The sequence below is a fragment of the Phaenicophaeus curvirostris genome, chromosome 1 (genome assembly GCF_032191515.1).
Source record: "Phaenicophaeus curvirostris isolate KB17595 chromosome 1, BPBGC_Pcur_1.0, whole genome shotgun sequence".
NCBI classification, from domain to species: Eukaryota; Metazoa; Chordata; class Aves; order Cuculiformes; family Cuculidae; genus Phaenicophaeus; species Phaenicophaeus curvirostris.
The window spans coordinates 91,077,165-91,092,786 of record NC_091392.1 but is presented as its reverse complement, the minus strand read 5'-3'; the positions used below and the strand labels follow the sequence as shown (position 1 = coordinate 91,092,786).

Genomic DNA, 15,622 nt, shown 5'->3' with positions numbered 1-15,622 from the left:
TTTTGACACCTATATACCACAGCATAAAAATTGAAATTAACTGATAGTATGGTTCATGGCTCCCTGGTTTCACAAACTTCATGGACGTGTTAAAGAAAAATTAAATGCCAGTGGCTCCTTTCCACCACAGTGAACAAGGTTAAGATGTTTTTCGCCAAGTCTTAACCATTTTGGAGCAAAGCTAAAATGACCAGATACAGATTTAACTGGCTACAGTCCTGCTAAAGATGCAACAGCTGCCAACTATGAAAACCTCTGTGAACTTGTTGGCAAACAGAAGTGCACAACTAGAGAGATGCAGGATCACTGCAGTAAACTATCCTTTCAGAGTCAAAATTCCTAATGCTGAGAAGTATCTAAGAAAAACTGCACCACCATAATTCACCTGCTGTTTCCACTGTTTTCCTAATTCAGCTTTCCCCCCCAAGACATTGAGGATCTTTCATCAGCCTCATTCCCATGGGATTTCTCTAGATAAAGAACATTTACACCCAATCAGCTATACAAGTTGCTTGTGTTGCCAAGTCTAATTAATATGCCACTTTAGTGTCATCTCAATATAAAACCAGAAGTGCAAAAATAGGATGTATAAAGAGAACTGTGGCAAAATTGCTAAAACAGTGTTTCTCTCTCTACTATGATGATGTCTGAAGCCGCAACCAGGCACTAAAACCATTACTACTACTACCTCAAGAAACAGCAGTTGAGAGACCCAAAAAGATTTCCTCTTCACAATTAAGCAATATTTGATGTCTTAGGACTGCCCAACCTAAGACTAAGAAAATCACAAATGAAGCACTGAATAGGAGGAGAAAATGACATTTAGGGAGGAAAAATAATTAGCCTTTTGCAAATCTGGAATAATTTTACAAGACATTTACAAGCTCTGTCTAAATGCCAGACCAAGACCAACTATATCAGTGTAATATGACTGGCAGTATCACTCTGGGAAGCTATTATACCATCATACTATACCTGCTCACAACCACTTACAGAAGCGTATCAAGCTTTTCAAGGTCCCTTTTCTACCACTAATGATATTTCTCAAGGGTGTATCAAATGGTTATCTCCTACAGCACTTCAAGTAAAGAACCAAGAAAATCAGTTTATTTTTAACAGAACCACTGTGGGGAAGAAAAGTTAAAAGATAGAATCCATGTGGCTCACACAAAATACACCAAATTTCAGCAAGGCTGATGATTCAAAGATCAGCAGCTGGTGGGATTTTCATTCCAATGGATGCTATTACAGTCTTGGATGATAAAACCTCTTCCTTGAATTAAAAGTAAATTTGGAAAGAACCTTGAAAATCTGAGAGGAAGCTGTACAGGGGGAATTAACATGGGAAGTTAATGAAGTGTGGAGGGGATATTTAATAAAGCATATAGATTATCTGACTATTAATTTTATTTTCATTTTTCAGTATGTAAATGATGCATAATCTCTAAATATGATTAAAAATGTCTCCAGTGATTTTTCTGGAGTTGAATTGAATTTTTGCATCATAAAGAGTAATAACGTTTATTTAGACTTTTACTGAACAATGAAAAATGTTAACAAACCCAAAGATATCCACACAGGACAGAACAAAAAACCCCAAACTTAAAATAAATTAAGAAATATGTTCAAGTACCACAACGACCAAAACCAGTGCAATATAGTCTTACCTATGAAGATAAACTGTGGCATAAAGAAAGCACTGAAGAAATATTTCTAAAACAAACACACACACACACAAACAAACCTCCAGACTTTACCTTTCAAAAAAGTGTCAAGTTAGAACCCCTCTATTCCTAACTCATAGGTCATTTTACAAAAGGATAGTTTCACAGTACTGAAGTCAAGAAGGGACCTTTTAAGTACAATTTCTTGTATACCACAACTACTTTACAATTGGATAGTCATGATTCTAACCAAAGGGAATTTAGAACACTGCATTACATTTAACTTTCCAGAAAGTCTTCAGACTTGATTTAGAGGTGTGTTGAGAGAGAGAATTTAACTAACAGCCAGCATGCTTTAAACAGAGAGGAAAAAAACAAAAACAATAATAAAAAACACCCACGAAACCAACCATTTCTAACTTAATTCTTAAAAAACACACTTACTTTATTTACAGCATGCGGGTGAACTCCTTATTATTCAATATGACTGTTGCCAAGAATGACACAATTAAGTTCATAAACTTTATTCAGCGTACACAAAAACACTTACTAATGCAACAGCTATGTATGCTATTGTAACCACGGTGCAGAACCTTTTTAAAAATGGATACAATGTTACTCCTCTTCCAGTCACCAGGGTCTTCTCCCGACTGCCCTGACTTTTCAAATATCATAGAGAGTGGCTTGGCCAGCACATCAGCCAGTTCCCTCAGGACTCTGGCATGCATATTATCAGGTCCGGCAGACGCATATATGTTCAGGTTCCTCAGGAGGTCACAAACCTGATCCTCCTCTACAGTGGGAGGGGCTATACTCCCCTGGTCCCCTTCTTGTTGTTCCTTAATCCAGGAGGAGTGAGGAGAGCAGCTGTTGGTGAAGACAGGCAAAAAAGTTGTTGAGTACCTCAGACTTCTCCATCTGTTGATATTAGGTTACCATTTCCATTCATCAGTTGGGGTATGCTTTCTTTAACCTTCCTTTTCTGGTTGACATACATGTAGAATCCCTTCTTGCTGTTCTCCATGTGCCAAGGTCAGCTCCAGCTGTGCCTTGGCCTTCCTGACCCCATCCATACACAACTCTTCTGAGGTTCCATGTCCTTGCTTACACTGCCTTCAGTTTGACCAGCAGGTCTTGACTCAGCCACACTGGTCTTTTCCTTTCTCTGCCTGATTTCCTACATCTGGGGACTGAGCACTCTTGCGTTTTATGGAAAGCATCTTTAAATATTTTCCTTGAGGATCATATCCCAGGGGGTTCTACTGACCAACTCCTTGAAGACCTGGAAGTTTGCTTTCCTGGAATATAGGAGCCTGACCGTACTCCTTTCTTGTCCCATATCCCTCAGGACCTTGAACTCTACCACTGTGTGACCACTGCAGCTCAAGCTGCCTCCCATCTTGATGTCACTGATGAGCTCACTTGCATCCGACAATGCAACTGACTGAACTGCAACTGAGATGCCAGTAGATAAACAGGTATGAAACATCTGCCTTAAATTAATTTTTGAAGAGTTTAGCAACCACAAGAAAATTATTTACCCTTTTACAGCTCTTCACCAAGGAAAATTAAGTGGTTATGCAGTGAAACCAATGACACCAAGCTATGTGGCATGGTCGGCGCACTGGAGAAAAGGGATGCCATCCAGAGAGACCTGGACAGGCTTGAGAGGTGGGCTTGTGCTAACCTCATGAAGTTCAATAAGGCCAAGTGCAAGGTCCTGCACCTGTGTCAGGGCAATCCCAAGCACAATCGCAGCCTAGACAGAGAATGGATTGAGAGTAGCCCTGAAGAGAAGGACTTGAGGGTGCTGATTGATGTGAAGCTCAACATGAGCTGTCAACATGCACATGCAGCCCAGAAGGCCAACCATATCCTGGGCTGCATCAAAAGAAGTATGACCAGCAGGGCGAGAGAGGTGATTCTGCCCCTGTATTCCACTCTCATGAGACCTCACCTAGAGTCAATACGTTCAGTTCTGGAGTCCTCAGCACTGGAAGGACATGATGCTGTTAAAGCAAGTCAGAGAAGGGCCACAAAGATGATCAGAGGGCTGGAGGACCTCCCTTGGAGGACAGGCTGTTGGGGTTCTTCAGCCTAGAGAAGAGAAGGCTCCGTCTTACAGCAGCCTTCCAGTACTTAAAGGAAGCCTACCGGAAGGCTAGGGAGGGTCTCTTTATCAGGCAGTGCAAAGACAGGATGAGGAAGAATGGTTTTAAACTGAAAGAGGGGAGATTTAGATTAAAAATCAGGAAGAAATTTTTTACTGTGAGGGTGGCGAGACACTGGAATGGGTTGAATGAGGCTTTGAGTAACATGATCCAGTGAAATGTGTCCCTGCCCATGGCATGGTTGGAAATGGATGATCTCTAAGGTTCTTTCCAGCCCAAACCATGATTTTATGAAACAGCAGATAAGAAAGAGCACAGGTTAGTTTTCTTACTCATCCAAGGGCTGGGATTTGTTTTCTTTTTCAAACACTAGACAAAGAATTCTTCAAACAAAAGCCATTTTCAAAATCAATGCTGTTCTGCTGTCCAAATGTCACATAAATATCACATTTTCAAGAATAATTTTTAATTCAAATAACAATAAAAGTGGCCAAATACAAAGCAACAAGCTCAAACAGAATATGAATAGCTTAGCTGAAGTTGTTTGCCTCAAATTATGGAAGGCAAAGCATGAAGATCAGCAAAATATGGTATTTCACAGTCTTACCACATTAATGAACAGGCTTCACAGACAATAAACCACCACTCTGTACAAAAAACAGCAATGGAAACTTTATAGATCCTATTTTAACGCAAGTTGCTACATGGCCTTTTAGGTTAACATTACTGCTGCTTCCACTCCCCACCACTTGTAACCTCAGTTTAGTCACAAATCCACAGTCTATGCTTGGACAATGGTTTTAACTATACTACTTGCTTTGAAAAAAGGATCATGGAAGTTCCATAGCATTTGATTGAAGAAATCTATCTAAAAGTAACTCTTAATCAACAAATGCAGGCAGAGATGGAAATATTTTGGCTACAAAACAAATTCTAGGTTATCCTAACCGTCTCCCCAGAGTGCAGCTACAAAAGGCGGGTGACAGGCAATACCTTATTTTAAAACCTTTCAAAATATGGATAAAATAACCACTGCAGAAACATTTGTCAAAACATAGAGCAACAATTCCAACAAGGATTGCATTTGTACTGATGATTATCTGAGCTATCAAAGCTGATGCATTCAAGGCAGCACTTAACTAGCTGATGACTGAAACTGTACAGAACAGCAGTGATTACATTAAAAACCTAATATATCATTTGGCAGAGTATAAAGCAGGTGGCAGAACTGCAGAAAAGAAGATGGATCATTTTTCCCTAATGCGAATAACATAAGAAAACATTCCTCCAAATTTTGAAAGCTAAGCTTCTCCATTTAGTACCAGGAAAATAATTTTCCTAAAGACTGCACTGACATGCTAGAAGGTCACTGGGTTGAGATGCATACAGTAACAGAATACTAGCTTCTGGAAGAACATTAATGTTACTTTTTCAACACCAGCCCAGGTACTCGATTTTTATGTGCATGTGTGTATACATGGCTATACACACACACATATATAAAACCAACGTGCATTGTACTGCTTAAATCCAAAGCAAAATGCAATACATTCTGGGATCAAGTATGAGAACTCTAAGACTGTTTACACAAAATGGTGATTCCTTCTTCCTTTAGAGGAGCAGACTAGGCTAGCACAACCTCAACAGGCTCCCAAAGATGACCAAGGCTAAAGAGTATCAGTACTGTGAGACAACCTCCCGGAAAGAATGGTTCTGCAGAACACATGTACGTACCTTCTGCCCACCAGACTCACTTAAGCACTTCAAGTAAGGCTCAGTAACTGGAGGAGGAAGAATAACTTTGCTGAGATTCCTTTTTTCATACCAAAGAATTTTCACCATCATTAGGTCAAATTTTTACTTCCAATACCGGTTCAGTTTTCCCCAGAACAGCATTCTTCCACACAATTCTCTAAAGCACTGTTCCTCCTCAGCACAGCTACCTTCTAGGTATAATGCTGGGAAGTGAAATAGAGCATCAGAAAACCTGAATCAGCAAACACATCAGCTAAGCCTGACAGAACTTTAAGCCATTCTTGAAAAGTTATTCCGTGCTTCACAACACAATGATAAAGGAGATTTTCCATAGCACTCCTGTCTACATGTAGCAATCCTGAACTCCTCAAGAGCCTGCATTCTGCACAACTGCATCTTCGAAGCACTCTGCATTCTTAAGTAAAACTGTCCTATTAGCAAAATCCAACAGTTCAACAGAGCACTGCCCTCCCCATCATAAAAGACTTGTTCTAATGGTAATTTGAGGGATAATAAATCTCTCATCCAAAGAGCTAGCAGTCTTTTTAATAAAAATAATTCCTTGTGGGTTTGGCTGTGACTCTTTTCTTCCCAGCTGAGCCCAGACAAGGACAATGGATACAAAGGGCATTGAGACACCACCCAATCTAATTTAGCAAGAGCAGAAAATGGCACTTGTATGAAGGGCAACACACGACAATTGCTCATGTGGCAGATGGTTTTGCGGCAGGGCTTTGTATTCACATGGCAGCAGCTCTCTGTATCAGGAAAAAGACACCTGCAATGGGCTAACTTGGCAGCTGAAACCCTTGTCAGTCCCCTGTTCCAGAAGGACATAATCTCTTCTAGCACATCTAGAGAGAAGCTGTGGCCTCTCTCCTTCCCTCTTGCCCAGCTGATATGCAGCTAGAGCCACCTCCTCCATGTCTGTTTCCTTCTCCCCAAATCAAGACACCTTTCTTCCAAATTCGCAGTTGGAGGGCATAGTTAGATCCTTTCAGGCTCGAAGTTCAGAGGTTACTGGAAGGTTATCTTAGACCAAAAGGGACAGACAGTTACTTCTAAGTCTGAAACAAAGTTTTAGGAAACAAAGTTCACAAAACCCACACAGCTAGTTCCAGTCTTCCCACCTGTCCCAGGAACTTCTGAACTCAGCAGCACTTCAGTGACAAAGACACCAAGATAGCCCTGTATAGTAAGTGACTAGGAAATCCCAATGGTTGCTGCAGCTGTTTGTTTCAGCCACCAGCATCTGAATGACCATGAGCTATGCCAGGTCCTAGAGAAAGGCAGAGGTTAGGCTGACAGATCAGCACGTGCCTAATGCCAGACTGGCCACAGTCAAAGCCACCATTAGGTACTGCCTGGCCAGATGGACAAGCAGAGGTGAGACTAGGAACACTGCAGGGTGAAGGGGAAAGCACACAGATGAATTGAAGAGGAAGAGGGAACATGCAATGTATCCAGGAATACCGCAGATCAATCGCAAAACATAAGGCCACAGAAAACTATTTCATAAGGCTCGATGTTCACAGAATGATCAGTTCTCTCACTGAGGTTTTCAGATCATAGTAACTCGGCACTGTACATTCAAAAATTATTTTTCTTCACTACACTGAAGCAAACATTTTTAAGCTACAGTGCTGAATCACTTTCTTGTACTTTATTCAATGAGGTTTGAGATATAACAACACCCTTATAGACTGCTGTTTTTTTAGAACACAATGTGGGAAGCACATTCAAAACCAAGCATCTAGAGTTATATTTTTTTTTACAGAAAAGGTTGCAAACAAATCTGCTTCAAATCACTTGGGAATCAACCTCAGAATCTAAAGTTTATTTTTAACTTAAGGCTTTCTTCCAGTTTTATATGCAAATCAGTACCCACTACGAATCTCAACAGATGGCTGCTAAAATACACGTGTGATAACAAAAGGGTTTGCTTCACAGACCCTACAGCCTTCAGAATAACTGAGGCATTATTCAACTTCTGTTTTGATGAAAACTAAGCAACCATCCCTCTCTCAGCTGTGTATTTTTCTAAATCCAAAAAACAATTAAACTTAACTAACTAAAAGGCTATACCAAATTTATGTCAATAGCTGAACATGTGTTAAGATCACTGTTTCTCAAAATGAAATCCACAAAGAGCAGGAAGCCTACAGGGTCCTGGCTTGCTTTCATTCACACCTGCTTAATTGCATGAAAAACAAATAAAACACTTTAAGTATTTTTCAAATATCAATTTCCTTGCAACCAGGAGCTAGAGTCACCACAGAATTGTTTCCAAAATAACAAGAGCTGGTCTGCCCCGATGCATAAGATCGTATAAAACACAGCTTAGGGTACTTTTCTGTTGAATCTTTTCCAGTGTTTCTGAAGGTGTTCAACCTCATACAAAATGTTCATGTTTTCCAAGGGAGCGAAACGCTCAAGTTCAAGACCTTGACCGAAAAATGCTGAATTACATACACTGAACAGTTTTGAGTAGGACAGACTGAAAAAAATCTCCCTCAAATCCTACAAGACAATACAGCAGACTACTAAGTGAAAAGTGAATTCATCGCAGCAGTACCTGCACTTTTTCACTCCTCAGTTTGCAGCTATCTGGAAGGGGAGGAGCAGGAGCAGAAAGTTTGACCCAGTATTCAAAGCAAGTTTAACATTAACCAAAACCATACTGTTATTCTTAAATCAGTTGATACTAAGGAGGTGCTCTACAGAAAACCATCTGAGAAATGAAAACACTGTCTTCAAAACAAGATTTAAATACCACGCAGTACGTGAGGCTTAGAGCTGTTGAACAGCAGAAAAGAAAATGAATAGCTGCTTATTAACAGAGTATCAGCCTCCCTAATGTAATAAATGAGGCTAGGTTCCAACATAGTATCACTTACTGTATTTTCATAAAAGAGCTTAAAAGCAACTTTAACCGTGGAATTTCCTAAGCCTTGGGTACTTTCACTGGCAATCAACATATTCTCTTAGAGGCCTGTGCATATATTTAATAAAATAAGTCAGTAACACCTCTGTGCAGACCCTTCACGAGGAAGACAGCAGTTTCATTTCTCTATGGGACTCCTTATTCAAATTAGAACTATGCCAGCATTTAAAGATACAGGATATGGGCTCCCAAACCCTCTCTGGAATAAGATAAATGAAAGCATTTTGGCAGAACATTCCTCAGAAGCTCCAACAGTTTCTCATTCTGAAGAACATGGCATTCAACACCACCAGAGACCCTAACCTTAAAATAAGCTCTGCTTTTTGTCATCCAATAAAATGAAGTTTGTCAATAAAGAGGTTCTCCTTCTACTCAAAAATGAGACTTATGTGCAAGCTTCAAGCATTAACTAGAGGGACACTGCAAAGTAAAATTCTGGGTATGAGTTCTTCAGTGGTTTCTCAGAGTACAGAAAGCTAAAGTGAACAGCACATTGAAAAAGCCTGCTGTCCACACAGTCCAACTTCTTACAGCGTGGTCCCACTCCCTCTAGCAAATCTCTGACTACTCACTGAGCCAATCCAATGCAATAATCTGGAGGAAAATTATGACTCTCACCACCACCCTTCCACAGTTATTTCAGTTTGCTCCTAGAATAACAAACTCAGTTTGCTCACCAAAAGGTCAGACAAGTGTCAAATCAGCACAAGTATTTGGAGTGTGATGCTCCTACAGCATGAAGTAACACCTCGCTGCTGCCTGACTCACCCAGCAACAACCTTCAAAAGACTAAATGCTAAAATTGCCCAATTTCCTCTCAAAAGCAAATGGGTCTTCTCCTCCTCCCTTATAAATTGAAACAAACCAAAACAAAACCAGGTATGCCAAATGCTTTTTAGCATTAGTTTTTGTATGTGTGTAGGAATACACTAAAAAAACATTAAACACAATTAGCTGGAAATAAGTTGAAAAGGTTAAGTTCAACACGACTAGCTTGCTCTACACACACCTCTGATGTTTTTCCCTTCAAAAAATAAATTGTGTGCTTAACAGTACAGTGCATGTAGTTTCAATTTCCCTTGTGCATTTAAATACTGTATTCATAACATTCAGATATATTCCCATCTCTCTCTTAGATGTGCAGAAAGAGAATGCTATGAAAAAACAGAGTTGAGTTTCTGAAACAAAGCAAGACCAGCACAAGAAGCAAGCAGAACTGGAAACCATAAAATTTCTCTTCTCAACCCCTGTGATCACAGAACTGCAAGTTTCAAGATGCTGTCAAAACATTCACTCCCACCACTTTCTCCAACGTGTATGATCAAAGTGACAGTTGCTGTGCCATCCTCTGATCTTCTGCCATGAAGTGACCAACTTGTGCCTTGTCATTTTCAAAGTCCTAAAGCTCAATCTATAATTCCATTTGAAGAGGATAAATCTCCCTGACTTCTCTAAACAAACAAAAAAACCCCAAACCCTGCCTATCACAGATTCCTGACTCCCCGCATATGCCCTATATACATTTCTACATGCTCTACGTTTATTTGCACAGCAAGAATCCCCCTTTATCTGCCTCCTGGCTCACACCACTCCACACAAAGCCTGCGGAGAGACAACCCAGAGGTCCCCTGCGGCCCAGGTAGTCTCCCCCAAAAACGGGATGTTGATCCAAGACGACAAACACCCCTACACCCTTCGGACCCACTCTCGTGCCTCCAAGCCCCCACCTCACCTCGGTCGAACCCGCCGCAATGTCCCCTCAGGCTGGGAAAACCTGTCCACTCTTGAGAGAGTGCGGGCTACCTGCAGGCGCCCCCTTTCTGCCCCGTGGGGCGAGCACCCCAAAATTGCAAGGGCACGGAGCGATAGGACAAGGGGGAATGGCTTCAAATTGGAAGGGGTAAGATTCAGACTGGACATTAGGAAAAAATTCTTCATGCTGAGTGTGGTGAGACACTGGCACAAGTTGCCCAGGGAAGCTGCAGATGCCCCATCCCTGGAAGTGCTCAAGGCCAGGTTAGATGTGGCTTTGAGCTGCCTGGTCTGGTGGTAGGTGCCCATGGCAGGGGAGTTGGAGCTGGATGGGCTTTAAGGTCCCTTCCAACCCAAACCATCCTACAACTCCATGGGGCAGAAGCGGGGTTTCACAGAGTGGAACTTTTTTTTTCACCCTTTGTTGGCCAGGGAGGGGGCAGACTCTGGGTCACATGCCAGAGTGCAGAGCAAAGGTGGGGGCTCTCGTTCCCAGCATCAGTGTCATAGAATCATGGAACAGTTTGGGCTGGAAGGGACCTTAAAGATCATCCAGTTCCAACCCCCAGTTGGAACATGTCCCACCAGACCAGGCTGCTCAAAGCCCCATCCAACCTGGCCTTGAACACCTCCAGGGATGGGGTAGCCACAACTTCCCTGGGCAACCTGTGCCAGCGCCTCACCACTCTCATCGCAAAGAAATTCCTCCTTATGTCTAGCCTAAATGTGCCCTTCTCCAGTTTATACTCACTGCCCCTAGTCCCATCACCACAAGCCTTTGTAAACAGTCCCTGCCCAGCTTTCCTGTAGCCCTTTTAGGTGCTGGAAGGTCGCTCTAAGATCTCCTCGAAGCCTTCTCTTCTCCAGGCTGAACGACCCCAACTCTCTCAGCCTGTCCTCGCATGGGAGGTGCTCCAGCCCTCTGATCATCCTTGTGTCCCTCCTCTGGACTCGTTCCAACCGTTCCATATCCTTCCCATGTTGAGGATCCCACAACAGGACGCAACACTCCAGGTGAGGTTTCCCCAAGAGAGGAGCAGAGGGCTTCTGTCTGTCCGTCTCTCCCCGCCCGCTCCCGCACCCACCTTTCTGCGCCCCGGCGCCCCTCGGCAGCAGCAGCAGCAGGAGGAGGAGGAGGAGGAGGATGGGCGAGGCCGGCTGCCGTGTCCCCGCGGGGCGCGGCGGCCCCGTGCTCACCATGCCCCGCGGCGTGGCGGGCGGCCCGAGGGCATCGCGGGCTGCGGGGCGGCCGGGGCCGCGCCTGCTCCCTCGCTCGGGGCCGCGCGCGCCGCCGCCAGCCGCTCCCCCCGCCCCCGCGGCCGCCCCAACCGCTTCCGGGGGCGAGGCGCCGCGCGCGGGGGGCGCGCTTCCTGCCCCCCCCACCCCCACGCCCCCGGGCTCGGGGCGAGCGGGGTCCCTGCGGGAGGCGGCGGCCGCGGCGCCTCATCGGCGTCCCGCCCCCAGCCCTCCTTCGGAAGAGTGTTATAGAAACACGGAATCACTGGGTTGGAGAAGACCTCTTGGATCATCGAGTCCAAACATTCCTATCTGCCGCTAAACCATGTCCCTGAGCGCCTCATCCACCCGTCTTTTAAACGCCTCCAGGGATGGGGACTCAACCACCTCCCTGGGCAGCCTCTGCCAGTGCCCCATGACCCTTTGTGGGCAAATTTCTTCCTTATGTCCAGCGTGAAGCTCCCCTGGTGGAGCTTGAGGCCATTCCCTCTTGTCTTGTCCCCTGTCACTTGGGAGGCCAGCACCCTCCTCTCTACAACCTCCTTTCAGGTAGTTGTAGAGAGCAATGAGGTCTCCCCTCAGCCTCCTCTTCTCCAGGCTAAACAACCCCAGCTCTCTCAGCTGCTCCTCATATGACTTGTTCTCCAGCTCCTTCACCAGCTTTGTTGCTCTTCTCTGGACACGCTCCAGAGCCTCAGCATGAGGGAGAATTAATTTTAAGAGGATGTAGAACTCAGAAAGAGAAAACTATCATCTCTGCTTTCAAAATCTTACAGAAACAAATTCTTTTTGAATAATAGTTTCTCTCAGGTTGTTAGAGTTCGGGAAGCAGCTAATTGTCCAAGAAGCAGAACAGGTGTATCTGCTCTGTAGGTAGATGTATTTCGTTCCAAGGGCATTTCCAGACAAGGAGGTCACTTGAATGGGAGAAATGCACAAGGTACAGGGGTGAGAGCTCCCCTTTTAGCACTGAACCTTGTAGTACATATCTTACTGTAGTAATTGCAGTTAACAGGGGCTTTCCTTATATTCATTCTCTCTCCTTTTCGTTTTTTTCTTGGATGTCAGTGTAGTGTGGGAGTGTTGAGTGTTTAAGTGAGGCAAAATTGCCTTTGAAAAGAACCCCACAAAAGTCCTTGGAAACACAAGTATAGCTGTTGTTAATAAACAAGGATAAACTGGTGTTGTAGATCTCTATGTACTAGCAAGAAGTTGAGGGTACCAGTCGATGAAAAGCTGAACAGGAGCCAAGAATGTGGTCATGCAGTGAATCCAATGACACCAAGCTGTGTGGTGCAGTAGACATGCTGGAGAGAAGGGGTGCCATCCAGAGGCACCTGGGCAGGCTTGAGTGAGAGGTGGACTTGTGCTAACCTCATGAATTTCAACATGGCCAAGTGCAAGGTTGCCAAGGGTAGTAGCAGAGGCTCCATCCCTCGAAACATTCAAGGTCAGGTCAGATGCGGCTCTGAACAACCTGATGTAGTGGAAGGTGTCCCTATTCCTGTAGTGAGGGTGGACTGGATGACCTGTAAAAGTCCCTTCCAACCCAAAGCATTCTGTGGTACTACGATTCTGTGACTTATGGTAGCTGTTAATTGTACCAAATTAGTCCCGTGTGGTTGTCAAGAAAGCATATTTGGCGGGGGGGGGGGCGGGTGGGGGGTGGGTGGAAGCACCCTAAGAACTGGTAGGATCAAAGAATTACCTTTGTAATGCCATCTTCGTCATCATGGAGAGGAGGATCTTCTTACATGTCTTTCAGTGGTAGAGTAAATTAATGTATTTTTCAGATGCTGATGAAACATTGCCCTGTCCACGCTTCCATAGCCACAGTCTCAGCCTTGCATCCTCCAGTAAGGTTGGAGGGATGAGGGTAAGGGTGGGAGTGGCACCCACAATTTCATAATTCAGCTTCAGAATTGAAACCTTCTCAGGCCTCTACTAACCACATGCACTTTCACTGCAGGCAGAGGGGATTTGAGACTCCACAGCTTTCGAAGATTGACCTCTCTGCCAGTGTTTCATCCTTTCTGCCATGGAAGGGCTGTTGCATGTCAACCTCATGTGCTGGTGGTGTCCAGTTCCAGTGCTTCCACTGTAGAAAGTATCTTAAGGAGGAAATTGTTCTCCACTTCCTCTCTCAAACAAGTCTGTGAAACAGCTACTGTTTTCCTAGCCTGTGATGTCCAGAGCTGACCACACCAAAATGGCAGGAAGAGCATCTCAGGAGTTATTCTCACCCACTCCATAAAGCTCCCTGAAGAACTATTTAGATGGTATTTACTAATTGCTGTTCCTTGCTAAGATGCTGAAAACTGAACTATGTCCAAGTCTATGCTTAGGGCGTATTAAGGCTTTCTTTCAGAAAGCAGCATGCAACATGTTCTCTCTTCTTCCTTGAACATATCAACTGTACCGCATGTGCCAAATAATGGAAAAACCCAGAATAGATCTGGGTGCTCAGGCTAAAGAGGGCAAAACTTTGATGCAAATTTTCTGCTTGTTTAGCCCACAGTTGTGCCACAGGTGCCAGGAGATGGCTTCTCATATATTTAAGGACTGTTAAGCATGAGGATTTTAGTACATTTCATATTTTTCCCCTTTTGAAACCTTTTAGCAACACATAAAGAGACTCCAATGCAAGCAAGGTCAATGGAAGGATATCCCAGACGAAGCTGTTTGAAGTCAGCTTGTAAGATGTAGTAGTCAACAAGACATCCTGCAACATGTAATGGAAGATGAATCAAAAGTAATTTATGTGCGTTCTTTTGTCTTCCATTCACCAGATGCAGAAGTTCATGACACAGGTCACGTGAAGCAGTTATATCACTACAATAACATCCTTTCTGTACTACAGAGAGCACATTCCTAAGATCACTGATCATTAGTGGTATTTGTTGTGTACTGGAAAAATCAGTCCTTGAGTAATTTGTGGCTTAGTAGTGCCATGCATTGACAGGAGCATCTGAACATCTGACACACACAAATCAATAACAGTCTCTGGTGGACTCGATAAAGGTTTCCTCCTATGGTGTTTTCTGTTGTCAAGGCTGTGTGTGTGTTCTAAAGGTTTTTATTTGTTCACGTGAAAAGGATATCTGAATCTGTGAGAGGGCTGGTTTCTAAAAGGGGTGTGAAAACTTGCATGATTCTGAAAAGCAGTCAGAGGCCTAATTTGCTTAATCTATCCTGGAAGTTTGTTCTGAAGCCACATGCCCTGACCACAAATGGGTTATGTGCAACCCTAGGTTACTTATTTTGCAAAGGGAACACCATCCTCATGGAAGTGGTGGCAAACTAGGAAAGCTTATATACTGTAAAAGCCTTAAAAATTTATGGACTCTTACAGAGACAAAGCATTAGGTAGATGGTTCCATTAGCAATACAAATGTTTGGATGGTTGTCTTAATACACGCTGTTTATGCCAAAAGAAAAAAAAAAAATCATCTAGATGGTCTCCCTAGCTTTCAGAATCTTCCTTCTTCTTAGAAGATTTCAGCACAGTGACTTTAAATAAATCAGCTGCAGAGTACTGCACATTTCAGTCTATGGGAGTTCCCAGGCATCTCCTCTAGGAGAAATAGAGCTGTGTGATAAAGACTCCTTTTTAGTTTGTGACTTAGAACTGTCCCTGTCATCAAATCAAAACAGATAGAGAATTAAAGAAGCAAATACAATTATAATATCATATGATACCAGTATCATAAGGCAAGCTGCCAACACATCTTAAGAGAACAGCAGAAATATTTGTTCAAAATGGTAAGACTGAAGATCAAACCAACTTCTTACTGTTTACAGAAGAATGCTTAGCCAACTAAGCATTGCTGTAATGGTCCCTTCCCATTGTGACTAACTTCTAGAGGTAAATGAAATTGCCATCTCCATCTGGTTCTGTCATTTCCCATGAGAAGCTTCTGATGAACAGGGCTTCTTTCCCACTGTGGCTCTCTAATTTTTACATTATTCTTTTATTACATTTCCAAAGCTGAATTCAGCTGGAGGGCAGGGCTGCTGCTCATAAGGAGTTCCATAGTCTGAAGAAACAGGCTGATGCAAACTAAATTATTAGATCACTTTACCTCTTTTTCCAGAAAATAAATTCCACTGCTTATAGTGAAGTTCCAGCCAAAAGAATTATGTATATCTGCTTAATGAGC

At 43.3% G+C, this 15,622-nt stretch overlaps 1 protein-coding gene across 1 annotated transcript in view; it reads right to left on the bottom strand.

Moving 5' to 3' along the window:
- The window catches only part of DCBLD2 (discoidin, CUB and LCCL domain containing 2), a 45,448-nt gene extending 33,887 nt beyond the window's left edge, over positions 1–11,561 (bottom strand). Inside the window, exon 1 of the mRNA XM_069867973.1 lies at positions 11,312–11,561. Coding sequence (XP_069724074.1) covers positions 11,312–11,426 — 115 coding nt within the window. The 5' untranslated portion in view covers positions 11,427–11,561. The remainder of the gene's footprint in view (positions 1–11,311) is intronic.
- Between the last annotated feature and the right edge of the window lie 4,061 nt (positions 11,562–15,622).